The 23203-nt window shown below is 53.0% G+C and overlaps 1 protein-coding gene across 3 annotated transcripts in view; it reads left to right on the top strand.

Annotated features, from left to right (window-relative positions):
- The window catches only part of AP2A2 (adaptor related protein complex 2 subunit alpha 2), a 63753-nt gene that overhangs the window by 16500 nt on the left and 24050 nt on the right, over positions 1-23203 (top strand). For all 3 annotated transcript variants that reach the window (XM_032639876.1, XM_032639877.1, XM_032639878.1), the window contains 4 exons: positions 8649-8717; positions 17069-17211; positions 18572-18765; positions 22197-22326. In XM_032639876.1, coding sequence (XP_032495767.1) covers positions 8649-8717; positions 17069-17211; positions 18572-18765; positions 22197-22326 — 536 coding nt within the window. The remainder of the gene's footprint in view (positions 1-8648; positions 8718-17068; positions 17212-18571; positions 18766-22196; positions 22327-23203) is intronic.

The following is a 23203-nucleotide window of genomic DNA, read 5'->3' as shown; positions in this document are numbered from 1 at the left end:
TGATATACCCATAACTGGAGTCCCATAAAGAAAGAAGTAGGAGAAAGATGCAGAAAGAATATTTGAAGACATAAACTCCCCAAATTTGGTGACAAACATTAATCTACATATCCAAGATGACTTCCAAATAGGATACACTCAAGGAGATCAATACTTAGACACATCATAGTCAAACTGTTGAAAGACAAAGGAAAAAAAATTTTTTGTTTTTGGGGTGCGCCACACGGCTTGCAGGATCCTAGTTCCCTGACCAGGGATTGAACCCAGGCCACAGCAGTGAAGGCACCAAGTCCTAACCACTGGACTGCCAGGGAATTCCCTAAAATTAAGTTTGTATCAAGCTAGATTGTTTTAAGTTAAGTGTTGATTATAATCCCCAGGCGATTACTAGGAAAGTAACTAAAAAAAAAAGTAAAAGAAACAAGTGAATTGAAATGGTGCACTGAAAAATACTTCTTAATGCAAAAGAAGACGGTGATGGAAGAATGCAGGAACATGACAGAAGACATATATAGAAAACAGCAAAGTGGCAGATGTAAGCCCTACCTTATCAGAAACTAACTTAGATGTAAATGGATTAAACCCTCAAGTTAAAAGGCAGGATTGGCAGAATGGGTTAAAAAAAACATGATCCAACTAAATGCTTTCTTTGAAAGACACTATAGATCAAAAGATACAAACAAAAGATACTAGTGAAAGGAAGAAAAATGATGTGCCTTGCAAATAGTAACCAGAAGAGAGGCGGACTGACTATACTAGTATCAGACAAAATAGACTTCAAGACAAAAATTGTTATTAGAGTTATAGAACATTTTACTGTGGTAAAGCGTCAGGCACTCAAGAAGATATATCAATTCTTTCTTTTTTTTGGCCTAGCCTCAAGACTTGCGGGATCTTAATTTCCCGACCAGGGATTGAATCCGGGCCCATGACAGTGAAAGCGACGAGTCCTACCCACTGGACTACCAGGGAATTCCCAATTCTGAACATATTCATACCTAATAACAGAGCTCAAAATACATGAAGCAAAATACATGAAGAGGGACTTCCCTGGTGGTGCAGTGGTTAAGAATCCACCTGCCAATGCGGGGGACACAGGTTCGAACCCTGGTCCAGGAAGATCCCACATGCTGCGGAGCAACTAAGCCCGTGCGCCACAACTGCTGAGCCTGCGCTCTAGAGCCCGCGAGCCACAGCTGCTGAGCCCGCGTGCCGCAACTACTGAAGCCCGCGCGCCTAGAGCCAACGCTCCGCAACAAGAGAAGCCACCGCAGTGAGAAGCCCGTGCACTGCAATGAAGAGTAGCCCCCGCTCGCTGCAACTAGGGAAAGCCCACACACAGCAACGAAGACCCAACACAGCCAAAAATAAATAAAAATAAATTAAAAAAAATACATGTAGAATTGAAGGGAGAAATAGACATTTCAACAATAATAATTGGAGACTTCAATACCCTGCTTTCAGTAAGAGATACAAGTAGACAGAAAATCAGCAATGAATAGAAGACTTGAACACTAAGTCAACTAGACCTAACAGACATCTATAGACTGCTTCACCCAACAAGTGCAGAATATACACGTTTTTCTCAAGTGCATATGGAACCTTCTTCAGAATAGACTGTATGTTAAGCCATAAAAAAAAGCCTCAGTAAATTTAAAAAGATTGAAATCATACGAAGTGTGTTCGCCAACCACAATGGAATGAAGTTAGAAATCAGTAACAGGAGGAAATTTGGGAAATTCACAAATATGTGGAAATCAAACACCCGCCTAAATAACCAGTGGGTGAAAGGTAAAAACACAAGGGAGATTAAAAAAATAAATGAAAATAAAATCACAACACACCAGGGACTTCCCTGGCGGTCCAGTGGTTAGGACTCTGCACTTTCACTGCTAAGGGCCCGGGTTCGATCCCTGGTCAGGGAACTAAGATCCCCGCAAGCTGTGTGGTGCAGTCAAAAAAAAAAAAAAACAAACCGAACAACCCACAGTGACATCCCACTTCACACACACTAACTAGGATGGCTAGAATAAAAGTGATGGACAATAGCAAGTGGAGAAATTGGAACCCTCGCGCTTTGATAGTGGTGATGTAAAATGGTGCTGCCTTTTGGGAAAACATCTCGTCAGTTCCTCACAGTGTTAGACATAGAATTGTCGTACGACCCAGCATTTCTGCTCCTAGGTGTCCGTCCACTCCAGAGAAATGAAAGTGTGCGTTGACACAGAGACTCGCACACGAACGTTCATAGCAACATTATTCATAAGAGCCCCCAGTTCATCAGGTGATGGACAGATAACAAACTCTGGTGTATCCATATAATGTGATATTATTCAACAGAGAAAAGGGATGAGGTACTGATTCATGCTATCTTGAAAACAATCATTGGGAATTCCCTGGTGGTCCAGTGGTTAAGACTCCGAGCTCCCAATGCAGGGGGCCCGGGCTCGATCCCTGAACAGGGAACTAGATCCCACATGCCGCAACTGAAGATCCTGAATGCCAAAACTAAAGATCCCACACACAGCAATGAAGATCCCGAATGTGGCAACTAAGACCCCGAATGTGGCAACTAAGACCCCACGCAGCCAAATAAATAAATACATATTAAAAAAAAATCACGCTATCTTTTGTAAGTGGTGAAAGAAGCCAATCACAAAAGAACATATAAAGACTGTATTTATATGAAATGTTTAGAGGAGGTAAGTCTGTGGAGGTGGAAAGGAGATTAGGGGCTGAGGAGGGAGGTGTTGGTGCATGACTGCTGTTGGGTGTGGTGTTTCTTTTGGGGGAGATGAAAATTTTCCAGAATTAGATAGTGGTGATGGATGCAGAACTCTGAATATACTCAAAGTCATTGAGTTACATGCTTTAAATGAGTGAATGGTTTGATACGTGAATTATATCATACTAAAGCTGTTAAAATGAGATATACCTGTTAACATTTGTCAGGGTCAAACGTGGTTTTATCTTCTGTGGCATAGCAACTTTTAATTTCTTTGAAATCTTTTGTTCCAGTCTGCTGTTGTTGAGGCTTTCTGCTTGGAGGCCCATCCTTCCTGTGCACAAATGAAGAGAAAACATAGAGAATAGTCCTGATGATGTTCATGACAGTCTCCCGTGGGCAGGCGGCTGCTCTGTGTATGCTTTTTTTTTTTTTGCGGTACGCGGGCCTCTCACCGCTGCGGCCTCTCCCGTTGCGGAGCACAGGCTCCGGACGCGCAGGCTCGGCGGCCACGGCTCACGGGCCCAGCCGCTCCGCGGCACGTGGGATCCTCCCGGACCGGGGCACGGACCCGCGTCCCCTGCGTCGGCAGGCGGACTCGCAGCCACTGCGCCACCGGGGAAGCCCTGTGTGTGCTTTTTGATGGTCATCTGTGCAGCCCTCATCACAGCACTTTGTGGTGCCTCATGTGACGAAGGAGAACTGAGGCTCAGCGAGGTTAGGTTGCTGGCCTGGGCACACGGAATGGCATTCCAGGGCAGGCTTGCTTCCAGAGTTCGCTCTGCTTCCTGCTGTGCTGACCGCCTTCAGTATCATTTTAACAGTGATACCGTCCTTCAAAAATAGGCTTTTGTTTGCTCAATTTTGAGCTTTTGGCTTACTCAGTGAAATCATTTTACATAGAGACTAAACTTTATTTCGACCAAATTTTATTGTAAATTTCAGACTTCCTGCCGTGCGATTTTGGCGGTTTGGTGTGTTAGTTATAATAAGCTGTGATAGGCCCCTGTGCTCTTTGTCTGGAATCAGGCTGTTCCCAGAACACTAGCACTGTCAGTTGATGAGCTCAGCTTGCAGGCAAGAAGAAATCGTCAACCAGCATGTTATTCCGGAAGAACGACCAGGGGCGGTAATTCTAGAAATCCAAGGGCTTTTTTCAAAGCTTGTCCCCCTAGAGTGCGTTCTTTGCTATTTACTGGACGCAAATTGTAGCTTGTTTTTGGCAGTGGTTGTGGGACAGTCTAGGTTACTCATTAGCTACCAGAGCGCCGACATCCACTGTGGGAATTGCCTGTTAGAAGCTTGGTATTTTCTGTGGCTGACAGACCTGCTGCGTTTTAGGTGGAGACAGCACAGGGTGGCAGAGACCAGAACCTCTTCACTGTGGAACGGAGATCAAGCTGCAGGCATGGCGAGGCTTGTCACCGCGTCCCAGCTACACTGGCCGATGCTTCACCCTGTTAGAATGGGCTTCAGAAGTCAGGGTAGGGCAGTGACCTCTCCCGTTCTCCCAGAGCTGATGCTGCATCTAGAAAGATCGGATTTATCGCTACATCTGCTGCCAGCAGTGTGGGGTGGCTGGGCTTCTGTCGGGAGGGAAGTGCAGCTTGAGTGAGCATGAACTGGGGGTGGGGAAGGCCCCCAGGGCCCCAGCGCGTGCGTTTCTCCCAGGTGTCCTCACCACCTGGAGGAGGATGGCAGTTCGGTAAATTTTGGGCATAAGTTTGATTTGAACGCGTTGATCTGTGTGTGGTGTCAGTCCCCCACGGCCATACTCGACTTTCTTTAAAGCCTCACCTTGGACAGGAGTGTGGGAACTGGAGCAATTCCCAAGGGTGTTCCCAGGGCTGCCGCTCAGGCACAGCCTTGCCCCGTCGGGTGGAAGCACCACCACCAGCCAGCAAGGGCCAGCGTTTGTGGGCTTGTGTCCTTGGCCCCCGAGGTCTTGTTTCCCTGTGTGATGAGGGCACTCAGTCCAGTCAGTGGACCAGGTGTCCAGCCCACACCTGAGCCTGCCCGAGTCTGAGGTTTGAGGAAGTCTGATTTTCTTCCTTGTATCAGCTGCTTTTTTCCCCAGATGTTCAAAAGAGTTCTTTCTTCTTCTTTTTTTCTTTTTTTCGGCCGTGCTGTGTGGCTTGTGGGATCTTAGATCCCCGTCCAGGGATTGAACCTGGACCTTGGCAGTGAGAGTGCAGAGCCCTAACCACTGGACTGCCAGGGAATTCCCAGGATTTTTTTTTTTTTCCTTTAAAGTCCAATGGTTTTATTAGAATATGTTTTGGTGTGTGTTATTTGGGGTCGGTGTTCCCAGGTATGTGGTGTGGTTTTTTATGTGGTTTTAAATCTTTTATTTACTTTGTTTAATTTCAGGAAAGCTTTTTCAAATGACGCGCTTTAGGCCGTTCCACTGCCCAGTTGGCTGTCTTCCTCAGGGACTCTTACTGTCCATATGCTGCATCTTTGTCCATTTTCAGTATTTGCTACTTTCTCCTGTATCCTTTATCTCTTTATTCATTTCTTTTTGCTTTAACTCATTTTGTTTCTTTTCATTCTTTTCATCTTCTGTTTCTCTCCAGACCTCTGTTGTGTATATTTGTTCTTCTGTTCCGTTTCTTAATTTATTTATTTTAAAAATTTATTTATTTTTGGCTGCATTGGGTCTTCGTTGCTGCGCGCGGGTTTTTTCTCTAGCCGCGGCGAGCGGGGGCTACTCTTGTGTGCGGGCTTCTCATTGCGGTGGCTTCTCTTGTTGTGGAGCACAGGCTCTAGGCACGTGGGCTTCAGTAGTTGTGGCACACGGGCTCAGTAGTTGTGGCTCGCGAGCTCTAGAGTGCAGGTTCAGTAGTTGTGGCGCACGGGCTTAGTTGCTCTGCGGCATGTGGGATCTTCCCGGACCAGGGCTCGAACCCGTGTCCCCTGCATTGGCAGGTGGATTCTTAATGACTGAGCCACCAGGGGAGCCCTCCTTCTGTTTCTTATTCCTCATTTTTTTTTTTTTTTTTGATGTGCCACGCAACTTGTGGGATCTTAGTTCTCCGACCAGGGATTGAACCTGGGCCCTTAGTAGTGAGAGCGCAGAGTCCTAACCACTGGACCACCAGGGAAGTCCCTCTTATTCTTCATTTTTGAAACGATTTTTTAAATTTCTAATTTACCTGGTTTCTCTTAACTAACGTCTGAGTTTTTCTGTGGGTTTTTAAGTGTCTTCCCTGTTTTTCTTACTGTTCTCCAGCTTGTTTGGAGATAGAGGCTCCAGTGTTGCTGTGGTCTGTGCGCTGCCTGTCTGCCGGGTGTTGTTTTACTTTTTCTCCCCTTCCTTGTCGTCTCTGTGTGGAGTGTAACTTGCTTGTCTTACGTGGAGTTCGTCCTCTGGGCTGTGGCAGGGTTGGGGGGCAAGGTCCAAGGTGGCTTTCCTGTCGCACAGACTCCCTCCTCCACCGTCTTCACCAGGCGGTGCTTCCAGGCTTTCCTGGGCCCTGTCCACCGGTCTCTGTGGCCCTCCCTGTCCCTCGTCACTGTGCCAGCCCCCGGTCACACTCCGCCCCGTGTAGTCCCCAGGGTCTCTTTGGGGCTCTCCCTTCTACCTCCCCTTGCCCAGGTGTATTGCTGTGAGGTCTTGTGGCTTTTAGTAGTTTCCCTTTTGAGGGAACTGTGCTCAGAGATGCGGAGTAATTTCCCCTTGGTTGCAGAGTGAATCAGAGTCTGCTTTTGTCCTTGGACCCTTGTGCCTCTCCTCTGGAGGAGCCTGACCTCCCCTGATTGAAACAAGTGTGTGTGTGTTTGCTATAAATTGGCTGATTTTAAAACAGCTTTGGCTGGAAAGCCCTAGCTTCTTGCCCCAGCCCCGGTCTTGTTGCCCGGAGGGAGTGCAGCTCATCCATTCGCTTCTGTTTCTTCTGCTGGCTACACCTAAACTCCAAACTACATGCTTTTGGTTTTATTTTGTGATTTACCCGTCTGGGGTAGTAGCTATAGATCCCCGTAGTTTGTTTAGCATGTTGCCCCCTATCCAGTACCTCCTAATCTTTTTATGATTTCTGCTCTGGTTCTGACCCGTCTTGACTCTGAACAACACAAGTTCCTGCCATGCAGGGGTCTCTGTTTCCCTTGGGCGTGGGCGGGTAGAGCAAAGTGCGAGTACCGGAGAGCAGCACAGACACACAGGTTCCTGCACCCTTGTGAGAAGCACACGCGCACACAAATGCATACACGCAGGCACGCACACTTGCACACACACGTGGGCCCCAGAGTGCGCCGTGCTCTGTCCACACTCAAGCCAGGCTGTGGGCAGAAGGTGCCCATGACCTTGTTTTCGTGGCCCTTTCAGTCAGGTCAGAAAAGCCTACTTCAGCAAAGGTGTTACTTTTTCAGGAAAACTTAAGAAAAAATTTGCCCTTAACCTGCCGCTCCGGGGCATCAGGCCCGCTGCTCTACATGGTGCCCCCTTGGGTTCTTGGGGCACCTCTTCCAGATGATGAAGCTGGCACAGCTGGGAGCTGCCTCCCCGCAGTGCACTCAGGGCTGAGAAGGAGGGTCAGGATCCCCTCCCTGACCCCCTGATCCCCCCTGGTTCCCCAGATCCGCCTGCCGGGCTTGTTTTGTTAAAGTTCTGCAACCCCCCCTCCCCCCCACTTGGAACGGCAGCTCCTGAGGGCAGGATGTGTTGTTTTAACCTAAGTCCTGGCACCTTGAACAGCATCTGGGGGGTAGCCTGCCTCTGTGCCCTGTCTGGGCCAGGGGCTTTCTAGGGTAGGAGTGGCTCAAAGGAGGGTTCCGTTACACTCAGGCAGATGTTAAACCCTGCTTATTAGCGAGTTAGTCGTGAAAGATAACTGGTGCTGTGGGAGTGCCCTGGGGAGTGGGAGGCTGCCTCACTGCGAGGTGAGATAAGCTCCAAGAGTGGCAGTGACGGAGGCTGGGCGGGTGGGCAGCGAGTCTGCAGGACGGCCTGGTGAGCCCAGCGTGTGGGCACCTGTGAGGCCCCAGCCTGGCAGTGCTCCAGTGCGGGCGGTTGCTGTGGCAGCCTTTCCTTCCCCTGGGAATAGAGTCACCGAGCCAGGGACTAGCCTGGGGAGGGCCTTTAATAGTGAACTTAATTCCTGCTTGCCAGAAGTGATGGAAATTTACTCAAGTGCGAACTTACAACTCACCTGCCCTGTGTGACGATACAACTCACCTGCCCTGTGTGACGAACGGCTTCTTATATGTTTACAGTACTTGTTAGGATGTGTGGCCCTGGAAAAGTCGTCTCTGCTCTCTAGGCCTGTTTCCACACCTAGTCAAGGTGGACTGAAGCTGAACACACATGCCGACGCTTTTTGAAGGAAGGCCGATTTAGCACTAGATGCGGGATGTAGGGGAAGTGGGACTGTCATGTGTTTCTTTAATGTACCTTCCATCCTTTTTTAATATATTGGATGATTCCCAAACTTCATTGGATATTATAAAAGTGGACCTATCAGATTTTGTAGGTTGGTGCATTTCATAAAGAAAGAAAATTCGAAGCCTACAGTAGTTAAACCTTTATAATTTTTAAAATTATCTGTGGCAGTAAAAGTCAATTTTAGGAGTAAACTATTAGCTGCTGATGATAGCTAGCACTGCTTTGAGAGTTTCCAGGTCCAGGACGGTGGCGAAAAGGCAGAGCTAAACATGTGATGTGGGGTGGCAACACCCCTCTCTCCCGGGGGCTTCGTGGACTTGCCGGTCCTGATGGGGAGCAGCCGCACCAGACTGTGTCAGAGCCCGGCTTCTGCCTCACCCACCTCCTGCCTGGCTTCAGGTGGAGGCCGGTTGCTTCTTTCCTTGGGATCCTAAGAGCCGTGATTCTGCATTTAATTCTGATGTGTCAGTTTTGTCAGGGAGTGGGTGTTTGTTTAGAGATCAGTTTAAAGCAAGATGCATTTGTGTTCTCTTTTTTTAGGCAAAAGTAAAGAAGCAGAAATAAAGAGAATAAACAAAGAGCTGGCAAACATTAGATCAAAGTTTAAAGGTAAGTGTTTAATCTTTGTCATGAGATGTTCTTTTGTAAATTTTATAAAGTAGGGACTTAATCTCATCTTTATTTTTTTTCACTTCAAACCAAAGTTAAGGTCTCAGTACAGTTACTGTCCTGGCTTTGTTGGTGTTTAAAGTCAAGCCAGTGGTTATTCTGGAGTCGTTTGATGGTTTGTGTAGAATTGATCAGATAGCGGGTCCCCTCCTGTGACCAGCCTTTTCCTGGAGCTGGAAGGATGCTTGTCTAGAGCAGCTGTCTCCCCACCCCCAGCCCTGGACTCTGCTCCGCAGGGTGCGGGAGCTCGTGAGCCAGTGGACCTGATACAGTGTGCGTCTCGGGTGGGGAACTGCTCTGCGTAGAAGTCCTGCACGGTCACCTGAGCTCTTCCAACGTGGACGTGTCTTCCTCTGCGTTAGTGAATAACGCACCATGTTGTCTAATCCACTCAGGGAGACAGCCTCTCTGCGAGCCAGGTTTTGGGGCGGACACCTCCCCTGAGCATCCTCATTTTGAGGAATTGTCAAGTGTAGATTTTCAGTCTTGGGACATGTTTATGAAAGACCGGTTAATCCCTTAAGCCTTAATTTTTCGGTTGAGTTTTACAGATTTGAGACCTCGTTCAAGTCTCTGAGCAGACGTTAGCCACGGGAGTGGCTGAAATTGCCCAGAAAAAATGAGTAGAGGAGGGGGCCAGGACCAAGACCCAGGGGACTGGGGGCAGGAGAAGACAGGATTTCTGGGGTCGGAGCTTTTTCAGGGTTTGAGAACGGACATCCTGTGTGATCAGATGATGCGAACACTCGTGGAATTTGAGTTGTTACCAACATGTATCCCCTGCTGAGCCCTCGGAAGGTGTTATGCTTTACTGTTAACCAGGCTCAAGGATCCGCTAAGAAGGTCTGTGAAACTCTGAAATCGTATGTGAAATGGTTTGGTTATATGTATTTGTGTGTGTGTGTGTGTGTGTGTGTGTGTGTGTGTGTGTGTGTGTGTATGTGAGGGGTTGTCTATAACTTTCATTGCTTAAAAAATTTTTTTAAATTTAGACTTAACTTTTTGTAGAGCAGTTTTAGGTTCCCAGCAAAATTGAGAGGAAGGTACAGAGATTTCTTGTACCCGTCCTGTCCCCACACATGCACAGCCTCCCCATTATCTGCTTCCCTACCAGAGCGGTTCATTGGTCACAGTGAACCTACATGGGCACGTCATCGTCAGCCCGAATCGATACCTCACGTTAGGGTTCATTCTTGCTGTGCATTCTGTGCGTATGGACGGACGTATCCTGACAGTGCCCAGCGTTATAGTCTCACACAGAGCACTTTCACTGCCCTAAGAATCCTCTTTGCTCTCCTATTCATCTCTCCCTCCCTTCGACCCCTGGCAACCACTAATCTCTTTACTGTCGTGGTGGTTTTACCTTTTCCAGAATGTCATAGAGTTCGAAGCATATGGTTATATGGCCTTTCCCCGTTGCCTTCTTTCACTTAGTTACACACATTTAAGGTTCCTTCCTGTCTTTTAGTGGTCTGACAGCTCATTTCTTTTTAGCTGGATAATATGCCACCGTCCAATGTACCAGTTTCTTTATCCATCCACCTATTGAAGGACGTCTTGGTTGTTCTCAAGTTTTGGCAATTATGATAAAATTGCTAAAAACATCAGTGTGCAGGTTTTAGTGTGGACATAAGTTTTCAACTCCTTTGGGTAAATACCAAGGAGCATGATTGCCCATCACGTGGTGAGGGTATGTGTAGTTTTGTAAGAAACCGCCCAGCTGTCCCCCACAGTGGCTGCGCCATTCGCAGCCCCACCGGAGCCGGGTGAGGGTCCCTGTGCCCCACGTCCTCACTGCATTTGGTGTTGTCGGTGTCTGGATCTGAGCTGTTGCGATGGTAGTAGAGGGATCTCGTTGCTATTTTATCATATGCGTTTCCCTGATGACACGTGTTGTGGAGCATTCTTTCATGTGTTCATTTGCCATCTGTATATCTTCTCTGATGAGGGGTCTGGAACGTCCACTACTTCCTAAAAGGGAGCGTATAATGTGGTGATGAGAGCTAGGCTGCCCTGACTACCCCCAGCTCGCACTTGCTCTGATAGCCAGTTACTAGCTGGGTTACCCTGTTGAGTGACTTACCCCTCTGCGCCTTTAAATGGGGTGCTGCTGGCCTCAGGCTGGGTTCTCTGTGAAGCAGACCCTGTGATGGGGTTGGAGGACGGAAGATTGACGAGAGAGTGACACCACGGAATATAAACAGAGGAAGCAGGTTGGCTGGGGGCAGAGGAGGCCGCAGTTAGAGGCGTTGGTCTGTCAGCGTTGTCACTAGCCCTAGAGGGAGCTTCGGCGTGCAGACTGTCTGGTAGAGGGTCTGGCATGGGCTGGGGACGTCGCTTGGCCATGGCTCGTAAGCCGAGGCAGGCAGATCCTGACCCCGACAGAGCTGACCCACTCCTGGCACCTCCAGGCCTTCGTCGAAGGGGCGGATGATGTCTGCTGCTGCAACTGTGTGCGTGTGTGTGGAAACACAGGCGCATTCCTGGGGAGGAACGCAGTGCCTAAGAGATGTTCACCATGTGGTTAGAAGAGGGTGAATCTTCAAACTGTCTTTAAATATCTGGGGACAAACAAGACTTCTGTAGTTTCTTCTGCCCCCGAGCCTGTCTCAGCTGAGCCCTTCTGGGTAGGGAAGGAGGCTCGCTCTTCTCTGTTAACCAGTTGGCATTTATGGAGCGTGTGTGCCCTGAGTGGCAGCAGACAAGGGAAAACCTACTCCTTGTTCTCAGGAGTATGTGCTCTGGGGGCTGCACTTGCACTTCTCCATCCGTGCTGTCCACCGGAAACGCGGGCACGTGCTGAATTCTCAATCGGCTGGTAGCAACATTAGAAAAGAGTAAGAAGAAGCAGATGAAGCTACATTTAATATATTTTATTTGATTTAGTGTACCTAAAATATTATCATTGCAACATGTAGTCAGTAGCAAAGGTTATTGAGATGTTTTACATGTTTTTCATGCCCAGTCTTTGGAAGGTACCACATGGAACACATGCAGTTCAGACCAGTGCAGGCCAAGTACTCAGTAGCCCCATGTGGCCGAAGCCGCCACATCGGCTAGCGCACATCTCAACCAACTCTTCCACTGGAGGCGGCTTAAAAAGAGACAGTATTAAAACAATCTTGAAAGCATCACAGAGCAAGAAGAGAAGAGAACTCCTGGCCCACGAAAGCAAGCAGAGCACTCATCTCTCTGTGCTGGGAGGGAGTTTGCTAACCCCAGAGGAGCAGCCCTGAAACAGAGCCTGGTTTGGGTGACCTTCAGTGTCTAGAGGGGCGGTTGTCAGTCAGGGTGATTTTGCCCCCAGGGGACAAAGGCCGTCGGGGCTGGGGATGGGCGTGCTACTGCCATCTAGTGGGTGGAGGCCAGGGAGGCCGCCGGACACCCCACTGCACAGAGGACAGCCCCCCAGAACCACCTGGCCTGAGGAGGCCCAGTGCTGAGGTTGAGCAGCTGGGGTCTAGGAGGAGGGTCATCCCAGAGCCCCCAGTGTGAGGCCTTCTTCCATTTTAAACTGAGGCCCTAAAGGCGGCTGCCCTTAGGGCAGGAGTGACCCGGGAGTGAGCCCGTCCTGCCCCAGGCCTGCAGCGGGACTTCACACGCAGTCCTCTGGAGGAAGAGGTTACCATCACAGGCTGAGTGATTCCTCCAGGTAACTTCTCAAGGATGTTGTCCAGCACCTAGTCACAGATAATGAGGCACACAAAGAATCAAGACTGCACAGCAAGAACCAGCAGAGAAAACAGAAACAGAATCACGGAGGCCTCCGAGACCAGATTCAGATTACAATGAAGAACTAGGTTTACTGTTCTTAAAGAAATAAAAGACGAACTTGAAAATTTCAGTGGGAAGCTTGGGAAGTATAAAAAGTGACATAGCACTCTTATTTTGAAATAAGACCAAATGGAAATCCTAGAACCGAAAGATGCAGAACTAAAATGAAGAACTCGGGTGGATATAGCCACAGCCACGTTCTGAAAGATGGGTGAGGAAACAGCCCGTCCTGAATGCAAAGCAGCAGAGTGGGTGAGAGACACAGGCGTGCGGTTCAAAGGCCTGCAGGGTTAAGTGACCTCCTGGGAGGAAAGGGGAGCTGGTGTGACAGAACTTTCCAGAATTCATGAAATACACTAAACCTCAGACTCAATAAACACGGTTACAATAAATAAATAAGATGAAATCTACACCTAGACGCACTATTGTGAAAATGCAGAAACCCAAGACAGGAAATCTTTGAAGTTGCCAGAGGGGGAAGAGATGGGCCGTCTTCACAGGGTCCTTGTGGAAGCCGACTTGTCACAGGGATGGGGGCAGCGGAGCGGAGGATGGTCCCAAAGTGCTGGACAGTAACAGCTGGCTAACAATGTCCTTTAAGAATGAAGCTAAGGGGCTTCCCTGGTGGCGCAGTGGTTGAGAGTCCGCCTGCTGATACAAGGGACATGGGTTCATGCCTCGGTCCGGGAAGATCCCACATGCCGCGGAGCGGCTGGGCCCGTGAGCCATGGCTGCTGAGCCTGCGCGTCCGGAGCCTGTGCTCCACAACGGGAGAGGCCACAGCAGTGAGAGGCCCGCGTACTGCAAAAAAAAAAAAAAAAAAAAAGAGAAGAAAAAAAAGAATGAAGCTAAAAAAGACCTTTGCCAGACAAAAAAGGAGAGTTTCCCATCAGAAGGCCTGTGCTGAAGGAGAGTCTAAAGGATGTGCTTCGGACCAGAGACAAATGGTCCTGGACGCAGATGGAGGAAAGGTGAGGTGGGCGTGCAGGTGAGTGTACAGGCTGCTGGTGGCCCTGGCATCTGGTGGAGTCCTTGGCGGCAGACACACAGAGGTGGTGATGCTCGGGCAGGGCCCGGGGCCTCAGGGCAGTGCCCGTGTGAAAGCCTTGCCCTTGACAGAGCCGGGCCATGCCCTCATGTGCGCTGTCGACCACTGAGGGAGGACATGGCGCCACCTTCTAGCCTAAGCTCGTCTCCCCGGGCAGGCCCAGAGCCCCTTGTAGGTGGGGCGCCCACCCTGCCCTGCCCTGCACACCCGCCAGCCTGCTTGTGGAAGCCACCGAATGGGAGGTCATTAGGGCCGTAGTGGGCCTGCCCTCAACCTTGGAACCTCTAGAAAACAGCTGTTGTGTTGTCCTGCCCAGAGGTGGGAAAATGTCTTCTGGCTGGTGGCCTTCGGAGGTTTACCAGGTAACACACGCTCATTTGCTCATTCACTGCTGGGCGCTCACTCAGTCCCAGGTGCCGGGGTAGAAAGATGAATAAAAAGCGTTTCTGTAAAGAATGTATGTTTTTACAGGTAAAGAAAGACTTGAAAAAGCCACCCCATTTTATCGAGGGAACACGAACGTATACATATGGGGGGGCGCTGTTCCCTTCCCCGCCTGGCGGCCGTCACCTGGCTTCACCACTTGCCGTCATTTTGCCCGTGTTCTTTTTTTTTTTTTAAATAAATTTATTTATTTATTTAGTTTTGGCTGCGTTGGGTCTTCGTTGCTGCGCACAGGCTTTCTTTAGTTGTGGCGAGTGGGGGCCACTCTTTTCTGCAGTGCGTGGGCTTCTCATTGCGGTGGTTCCTCTTGTTGCGGAGCACGGGCTCTAGGCGTGCGGGCTTCAGTAGTTGCGACTCATGGGCTCAGTAGTTGTGGCTCGCGGGCTCTAGAGCGCAGGCTCAGTAGTTGTGGCGCACAGGCCCAGCTGCTTCGCGGCATGTGGGATCCTCCCAGACCAGGGCTCGAACCCGTGTCTCCTTCATTGGCAGGTGGATTCTTAACCACTGCGCCACCAGGGAAGCCTCTTGCCCGTCTTCTTTCATCTTTTGCTCTTCTTTTTTTCCTGGGATATTTTGACAGAGTAATTTTTTAAAAATTGGTTTTCTGAGATACAATTTGCTCAGAATAAAGTTCACTTGTTTTAAGCGTGCGCTTTGAATTTTGGCAAAAATGCACGTGTTCGTGCACCCACCCCCACAGACACAGCAGAGAACATTCCCACCCCCCAAAATGTTCCCTCGTGTCCCTTTGCACCTAACACCCTTCCCAGCCCCCAGCAGCCCCTGGTCTTCCTTCTGTCACCGCACTTCTGCTCTTCCTAGAAATTTCACATGAAGGGAATCGGGCAGTGTGAGGCCTCTGGTCTGCTTGCTGTGACTTACGTTTGCGTTTGGGGTTTGCCCGCGTTGTGGTGGGTTGCCTCACGGTGTGCTGGCTCACCAGGGTGGGCGTCTGGGTTTGTTCCTGTGCTGACGGCTAGGCGTGGAGCTGCTGTGAGTCCTGGTGTGCGGGCCTTGTGTGGACGCCTGGTGTCGTTCCCATTGGGAAGGTACCTGGGGATGGAGTGGCCGGGCCGCGTGGGAGGTGGATGTTTAACCTTTTAAGAACCTGCCACACGTTTTCCAGAGTGGCTGCATCATTTTGTGCCCCCGCCAGCCGTGTGTGAGTTCCCAGTCCCTCCACGTTCTTACCAGCACGTGGTATGGTTAATCTTTTAAATCTTGGTGTTTCTAGTGGGTGTGCAGTGACACCTTACTGTGGTTTTAATTTGCATTTCCCTTTTTTAACAGTTGAATTCAGTTAAGTGCTATGGAGAATGAAGAAGATACCCCAGGTCTGTGGGGATGCTGGGGAGGGAAGAGTTAATACCCTGGTGCCAGCAGTTCTGAAGCATCTCACAGCCCGCAGTGTGCTTTAACTGAGCTCCAGAAGACGACAGGGGCGCCCTCCTTGTCCATCCTTGGCATCTTAGTCTTTTTACTTCTTTGAACATAAGAAGATACTCGTTGAGGGTTAGGGTCAGGGTTGAACGCCAGTCTCAGTGAGAGAAAGGGTGAAAAAGGATCACAGTCAAAAGTCCTCCAGAAGGATTCGGTCACCAGGGCTCAGACGCGTTTCCCTAGAGACACTGGCTCTTATCCCGTGTCGCGGCAGCACCGGGGCCGAGACCCTTGACTGTCCTTGCCTGCTGTGGCCCTCACCTTCTTGTGTGCTTGGCTTTCAAGTGTGTGCGTCTGTAAGTCTCCCAGCGTTGGGCAGGGCTGTGGAAGGGACGCTGGGTCCATGTCCTGAAGCAGCAGAGAAAGCCCCTTTGGCCTCCAGGCAGCATCCAGCACACAGTCTGGCTGGCTGTTCCCTGGGCTCTGAGTGGCAGGGACCACTCTCCAGGGGGTGAGAGGAGGGGGCGGCACTCTTGGCTTGCTTGTCAAAGGAGGCTTTCAGAGGTGATGGAATTCAGGCTGGTCCTTGAGGGGTGGCCGGGCGGGTAGGAGATGGGGGCTGCTGCTTGCCGTGGGCTGCGTGTCCTGCGTCTGCAGATGCTTTCCCACGGAGACGGGGACGGGTCCCAGCCAGGAAGTGACAGAGCTGAGCTCCTCGGGTGCAGCGGGCAGATGAGCGAGTGGGGGTGGGGGTGGGAGCCCGACCTGGTCTGACATTATGTTGTTTGGTCATTGAATCATATGCCGGTCTCCTGCTCAGAAGGAGGGAGGGTTTCTCAGAGCTCCCCAGTGCCAGGTGTCCAGCTGGCTGGCCGACTCGTGATCACTGTCACCCTGGGGAATCTTGGTGGGGTGGCTCTTTCTTCTAGACAACGCTTTGAGGCCGGCCAGCGCTTGTTCCTGGAGCACAAGTGACCTGACCCCCGTACCATGAGGAGCGTTGCTGTCATTGTCTTCCTGGCTCCCATGTCCGGCCCTTGACAGTGTGGCAGTGGCGTCACTGTGATGCCCAGCTCGGAAGACGGCAGCCTTTCTGGCTGTCATCTTTGTAATCTGCTAAGGAGCGTTTTACACTTCTCAGGGGAAATAAGAACCTCTGGTATTTAGAATGGCAGGGTTTAGTGGTCCTTTTTAAAATGGCATCTTATACTCTGCCAGCGACACGTCTTGAAGGTGCCTTGCCGTGATCTCCTGTGGGAGGCGTAGTCGCGCTGTGATTAGGGTGAAGACACAGAAGCCCTTCTGGTCCTTTTAGGGTGGGTGATTTGTTCTAAAACTGGGTGTAATGGAAGATTATTTAGAATGTGTTCGCCTGGCTAAATTAATAAACATGTTTAAAAGATTAAGTTGCTGGTTAAGACAGGGCGGCCCCGGCAAGGTTGTGGCCAGTGGGAATGAGGCCCTGGGGCCGTCTTGGGAAGGCAGGGGTTCCGGCTTCTGTTTCGTCAGGGAAGCCGGACATTAGGATTCCGACGTGCGGCGCCTGGTTTAGCAACACCGCGCGCTCACGACACTGGCCTCCTGGAGGCCGGCCCCTCATGTCCCGCTGTCTTGTTTCTGCCCTGCCCCCGCCTCCATTCTGCAGGCGACAAGGCCCTGGACGGCTACAGCAAGAAGAAGTATGTGTGCAAGCTGCTCTTCATCTTCCTGCTGGGCCACGACATCGACTTCGGGCACATGGAGGCCGTGAACCTGCTCAGCTCCAACAGATACACCGAGAAGCAGATCGTGAGTGCGCGGGGCGGGGGATTCTTCTCATCAGATGGCCGTTTAGTGTCCTGCTTTTTCTCTGCACCTTCCATCTAGTCTGGGGATTTCCCGTGGGTTCCAGTGGGAGCTGCACCAAACCCCTGTTCGACGCGAGGGGTGCCGTTTCCCCTGGGTCCGCCTTAGAGGGCAGGGAAGAGCATTTCCTCAGTGCCTTGCTGACGCGTGTCACAGATGAGTTCACCCAGTGGCCCCTCCGGCCACTGCCTGTTTCTGAACCAGGCCCCACACCCACGTGGTTTAAGAGCCAAGCGCAGGTGGCGGGCCTCGCCTTGCTCCCAGCTGGCCCAGTGCCTGGGCCCTGCCCACCCCAGGCTTTGTAATTGTAGCCCTGCATTCTCTTGGAGTAACCTTATTTGTGTGTTTTCTTGAGTGTTACAAAATAACATTTTCCTCTTGTCCAAAAATTTAACTTACAGAAAGTGAAAAAATACCCTAGATGCCCCAGGAGTTCTGTTAAGTATTGGTATTTACTCAACAGGAATTTATCGAGTGTCTGCCACGGACCCAGCAGTGTGCTGGGGGTCCCTGGAGACATATGACCATAAGCAGATGTGGACCCTGCTCTGTTCCAGGGGGGAGATGGCATCAGACAGCCCTGTACACAAGAGAATAGAGCTGTGGGCAGTGCCCAGTGAAAGAGGCGTGTAGAACCCTCCAGACGCTGAGAAGCGGGTGGCTAATAGGGGGGGCTTCCGGGGGGCATCCTGAGATGAGACTGAGGCCAAGGGGGCACCGGGGACCAGGGCGGACAGAGCCGCGGCACCAGTCAAGGCGCGTACGCGGGAGGGAAGACGGTGAGCTCCTCCTGAGACCGACGGGGGCTGAGAGGTCAGCGTGTCCCTGCGTGGGGAGGGCGTGGACAGCGGGGGTGACAAGGGGCTGGAATTGGGCCTGGTGGTAAGCGGAAGCTGGGGCCCGGAGACAGAGTGGAGAGAGGGGACAGCGGCAGTTGGCCGGGTTGCTGGAAATCGCCGTAGTGGCCCCATTCCAGCTGAGGTGGGGCCTTTCCATCCTTTTCAGGCCGTGCTGAGCACAGGTGCCCATGGATGAGTGAGTGGGATGGGGGGCACCAAGGTGTCTGATGCCGCTGGGGACAGTGCCTCTTGGGTGCGTCCCACAGAATCGTTCACAGCGGAATCCGGGGACAGAACTGGCATTTTCAGCAGAAGGCAGCTGGGTCCCCCGTGGCCTGACGGCCGCAGCGCCCCGAGCAGATGAGATGGTGCTGGGGCTTGCCGACGGCTGAGCACGTCTGCCCGTTGTCTGAGGCACTCGGCTTGTCACGAGCGCTGTGCTCTCTCGCCCCTCTGGAACCCAGGGCTACCTGTTCATCTCGGTGCTGGTGAACTCCAACTCGGAGCTGATCCGCCTGGTCAACAACGCCGTCAAGAACGACCTGGGCAGCCGCAACCCCACCTTCACGGGCCTGGCCCTGCACTGCATCGCCAACGTGGGCAGCCGGGAGATGGCCGAGGCGTTCGCGGGGGAGATCCCTAAAATCCTCGTAGCCGGGTATGTGTCCGGTGCCCTGCTGCTGAGACTGTGGCCATCTCTCACGTTAAACAGATCAGCTGTGTGACTGCTGAAGGATTTATGGAGTGAGCTAACCTCCCCGTCTCACGTCGTACGTGGTGGGGAGACGGGGAGGCCAGGTGAACCTTCCGTCCAGGCAGAGGGAGCGCGGCCGTCCTGCGGGCACGGGGCCCCTTCTCGCCCTTTCGCAGAAGCGTTCACACACCCCAATCCTGAGACTTCCCAGCACCCCACACCCCCACCCTGTCCCATCTGGAGGGGAGCTGAGTGGGGCTGAGCAGGCAGGTCTGGAAGAGTTTCCAGCTGTGCCGGGCTGGGCCACGGGGCGTGGCGGAGGCGGGCCCCCCTCCTGTTCCAGGACGCGCTGCACCTTGGGAAGGTGACACAGCCCACACCTGGGCAGCACGGCTGGCTGAATAGGGTCCCAGCCCAGGGGGCTCGTCAGGACGCAGGGGACTGGGTTCTCTGGGACAACCAGCGAGCAGGTGGAGCAGGACTCGGCAACTCCAGCTCCTCTGGCCGCGGGGGGTGGGGCCGCGGGGGAGTGGGAATGACCCTCAGACAGCGCAGTGGAGAGGCTGGGAGGCTGTCGGGAAGCGCCCCACACCTCACCAGAGCACGTGGGTGTAGACGCCTGGTTCTCAATGAGTGGTGTTGCCCCAGCACGTTTGGTTGTCACCACAAAGGGTGTTTTCCTGGCATCTCATGGGTGGAGGCCAGGCATGCAGCTACACCCCCTACGGTGCACAGAGAATGATCAGCCCGAGGTGGCAGCTGTGCCAGACGGAGCACCTTGGCCGTGAGCAAGAAGCAGTGCAGTGGCAGGGTGGCCACAGGCCCGGGGAGTGTCGGGTGTGTGGCTGCAGGCCTGGAGGAGTGCCACCGGGGTGTCACACCAGTCAGACGGAGGAGCCAGGCTGGAAGAGAGGTCACGGAACTGCCTGATGGAAAAAGCGGTCCCGAATGTGAGAGCTCAGAGGTGGTGGACCCACAGTAGCACGAGCACAGGGGAGGGGTGGCGGAGCTGATTGGAAGCACGTGGAGAACCAAGGTGACACCGTTACACACCTGTGAACCGGAAGACGCAGAGAACATGGCGGGTGCCCCGAGAATCAAGTCACCGAGGTGGGAGAAAGACGTGGTATGATCAGAGTGGGCCGGAGGGGCAGGCGGGGCTGGAGGTTGGAGCCAGTCAGGGGGCAGCTGTGCCTCAGGGTCCTGACCCCCTCCTCCAGCCCCGCCCCTGCCCGGTGCACAGTTAACCTGGCTGCGGGTTGCCGGTCTCTGCTTTCAGAAGCAAGCTCCCTGGGGTCAGAGCTTTTGCTCACTGTGACTGTTGCCTTCTTTCTAGCATTTTGAACAATGCCTGGTATATAGTAAGCGCTCAATAAATACCTGTTGGATGAGTGGAATGTGAAATAGAGGTAATCTCTGAAAGTGTTCAGATAATTCCAGAACACTTCCCTGAAGTAAAGGGTGGATTGCACTGCAGGTTGAAAGGACACAGAAGGGTGTGTGCTGAGACACGGCCTGGAGGGGCGGAACCCAAGGTGGAGAAGAGAGCCTGCAGCAGGAAGATTGCTGAGGGGTGTGCGGGGAGCCTCGTTCTCTCAGTGTCAGCATCACAGGCAGCCGCTCTCGCCCCAGAAGCTCAGGTTGTGTGGACCTGCGAGCCCTCCTTGAAACAAATGACCAACGCTTGAAATCCAGCGACCAAATAGACTCAGAGTGGAGTTGTGGGGACGGAGGTGCCTGGGCGTGGAGCTGCAAGGCTGAGGGCGGCGGGGCAGAGCCGGGAGGTCGGGGAGGGAGGGACGATGGGGCGCCCTCCAGGCCGGGACTGAGCTCTGGGCCTTGACTGGAGACAGAGTTGAAGTTCAGGGGACAGCGGTCTCCTTGCTTCGCACCGTCCTCCGGTGTTCCCACCAGCAGCGGCTGTACGGGTAGGGTGGGCTGCCAGCCGGTAGGCCCCGCGGTAGAAACCGGCCGGCTTCTTTCAGCCGCAGTGTGTGGGCGCAGACGGCAGACACCCAGGAGGCCGTGAGGCCTGGCGGTTGCTGCTGCCTGCCGCTCCTGGAGCATGCAGCGCAGGGCCAGGGCGAGGCACAGGCATCTGCCCCTGCTCCCCAGAGGGTTTACATCCAAGAGAGAAACTTTTACTGAAGTAATTTGTCTTTGGCATGGAATGGGGGGCAGTTTAGGGGTTTGTCATACCCGTTGGGAGTTATTTAGAAATAAGAAAGCTAAAAGGAGGTAAATGGTAATGACAGCCCCCAAACCCTGCTCTTCCCTCCACGGAACGGGAACCCCACTGCTTCTGTCAGCACTTAGGGGGCGTGGACAGGTTCTTCTCAGACGTGTTTTGGTGGCCTCCTCTGGAACGCTCGTCGGTGGGCCTGCCGCTTGCCCGGCCGCATGGCAGCGTTTGGCTAGGGTCTGGGAGGAGGAGGGGTAAACAGCGTTGGGACCGTCGCTGTCCTCGGTCAGCACGAAAACCAGGACAGGAGCCCTCCAGACGCCCCTTGCCCGGCGTGGCTGCGGTTGTTCCCCAGGCGCCCGCCGGGTGTGTAGGGGAGGAGATCTCTAGGTGGACACGGGGCGCCATGGCCGTGCAAGGCTCTCTGATACTCTCCCCTTTGGACTCTGTGTTATTAAGTGAGCTTAAAAAAATACTGCAATTGGGGGCTTCCCTGGTGGCGTAGCGGTTAAGAACCCGCCTGCCAATGCAGGGGACACGGGTTCGAGCCCTGGTCCGGGAAGATCCCACATGCCACGGAGCAGCTAAGCCTGTGCGCCGCAACTACTGAGCCTGTGCTCTAGAGCCCACGAGCCACAACTACTGGAGCCCGCACACCTAGAGCCCATGCTCCGCAACAAGAGAAGCCGCCACAGTAAGAAGCCGGCACACTGCGATGAAGAGTAGCCCCCGCTCTCCGAAACCAGAGAAAGCCTGCGTGCAGCAACAAAGACCCAACACAGCCAAAAATAAAAATAACTAAAAAAGGGATGAAACCAAAATACTGAAATTCAGCTCCTAGTTATTGGGACGTTAGCTGTCAGCCTGCGCAGCTGAGGCCGTGCACGGCACTTGGGAATTGCTGCTTTGACGAGGAGCAGGTTAGCGGGGGCGGGACCCCTTCCCGTCCACCGTGCTCAGGGCGACGTCCGTGGAGGTGGCCCCTCGAGCAGATGGCTGCCTGTCACTGTGCAGGCGTGGTCCCCACCGAGACCCAGCGCGAGAGCTGGGCCTGAGCTTGTTGCGTGGAGAGCTTGAAGCGGCCTTGTCCTGAGTGTCCCTCCAGCCCCCGCACGGGTGCACCTCTGCTTCTGTGGTGACTCTGGGGTATTGTCCGTGGGCTCTGGGCCGGGCTCGCCGCTGTGCCCAGGAGTGACTGCCGTCTGTCTTTCAGAGACACCATGGACAGCGTGAAGCAGAGCGCCGCCTTGTGCCTGCTGCGCTTGTACAGGACATCTCCTGACCTCGTCCCCATGGGCGACTGGACGTCCCGCGTGGTGCACCTCCTCAACGACCAGCATTTGGTAGGTGCCTCTGGGCCAGTGTGCAGCCCCTCCCGTGGAGCAGCCTCTTTCAGGCCAGTGCGGTGCGAGCAGCTGTGTGTGACGTCCGGGATGCTTGGGGCGACGTCCACGACCCGTCCATCGAGCCTGGGAGCGCCTGTGGTTAGGGGTCAGGAGCCCCTGCCCTGGGGACAGGGTGGACTAGACAGGGTCTCTGGCTCACCCGGTCACCAGGCGTTGGAGGGTCTCCAGCTTGCCGGCTGCAGGGACGAACAAGGCACAGCCCAGCATCTTCTGGAAACACTGCGTCCACTGAGGGCTTCACAAGGCGTGCCTGTCTTCACCCTGTTCAAGGCTGTCAGAGGGCTGTCCTGTAGCCCCCCAGGCTCTGGCGTGCAGGCTGCCCAAGGCACATAGCTGGTGCACAAGCCAGGCCCGAGCCCTCCCCGGGTCGCAGGCCAGGGCAGGGAGATGTGGAGTGGTTCGCTGGCTGTGGTTGGCCGTGAGTCATGGGCCCTTGTCCACGCTGACACCGGGAGGCGGGGCCGAGTAGGAAACGATGCTGGACAGAGTGACCTTGTCCTGCCGGAATCCCGCTGTACGAACGAGAGAATCGAGGTTCCACACAGAACTTCCTGCTGAGCTCATAGGTGTTAGCACATTAGCTGGTTACTCCATTGTTTCCCAGAAGAGAAATTTCCCTTAAAGATTAAATGAAAAGTAACCCATCGGCGTATGTAGACTCAGAGACGAGAGCTGGTGGTTGGGCGGCTTGCCTTTTGGGCTGCCCGGCGAGCTGGCCCTCCGTCGTTTCCCACGCTTACCAGGAACGTTCGAGTCTGCATAGGGCAGCCCTTCCTCAGAGGGGAGGGGGTGTCTGCAGGCCGTGCTGCGGGGG

This window comes from Phocoena sinus, chromosome 8 (assembly GCF_008692025.1).
Source record: "Phocoena sinus isolate mPhoSin1 chromosome 8, mPhoSin1.pri, whole genome shotgun sequence".
NCBI classification, from domain to species: domain Eukaryota; kingdom Metazoa; phylum Chordata; class Mammalia; order Artiodactyla; family Phocoenidae; genus Phocoena; species Phocoena sinus.
Note: the sequence above shows the minus strand (reverse complement) of the source record. Positions and strands in the feature narration are given on the sequence as shown.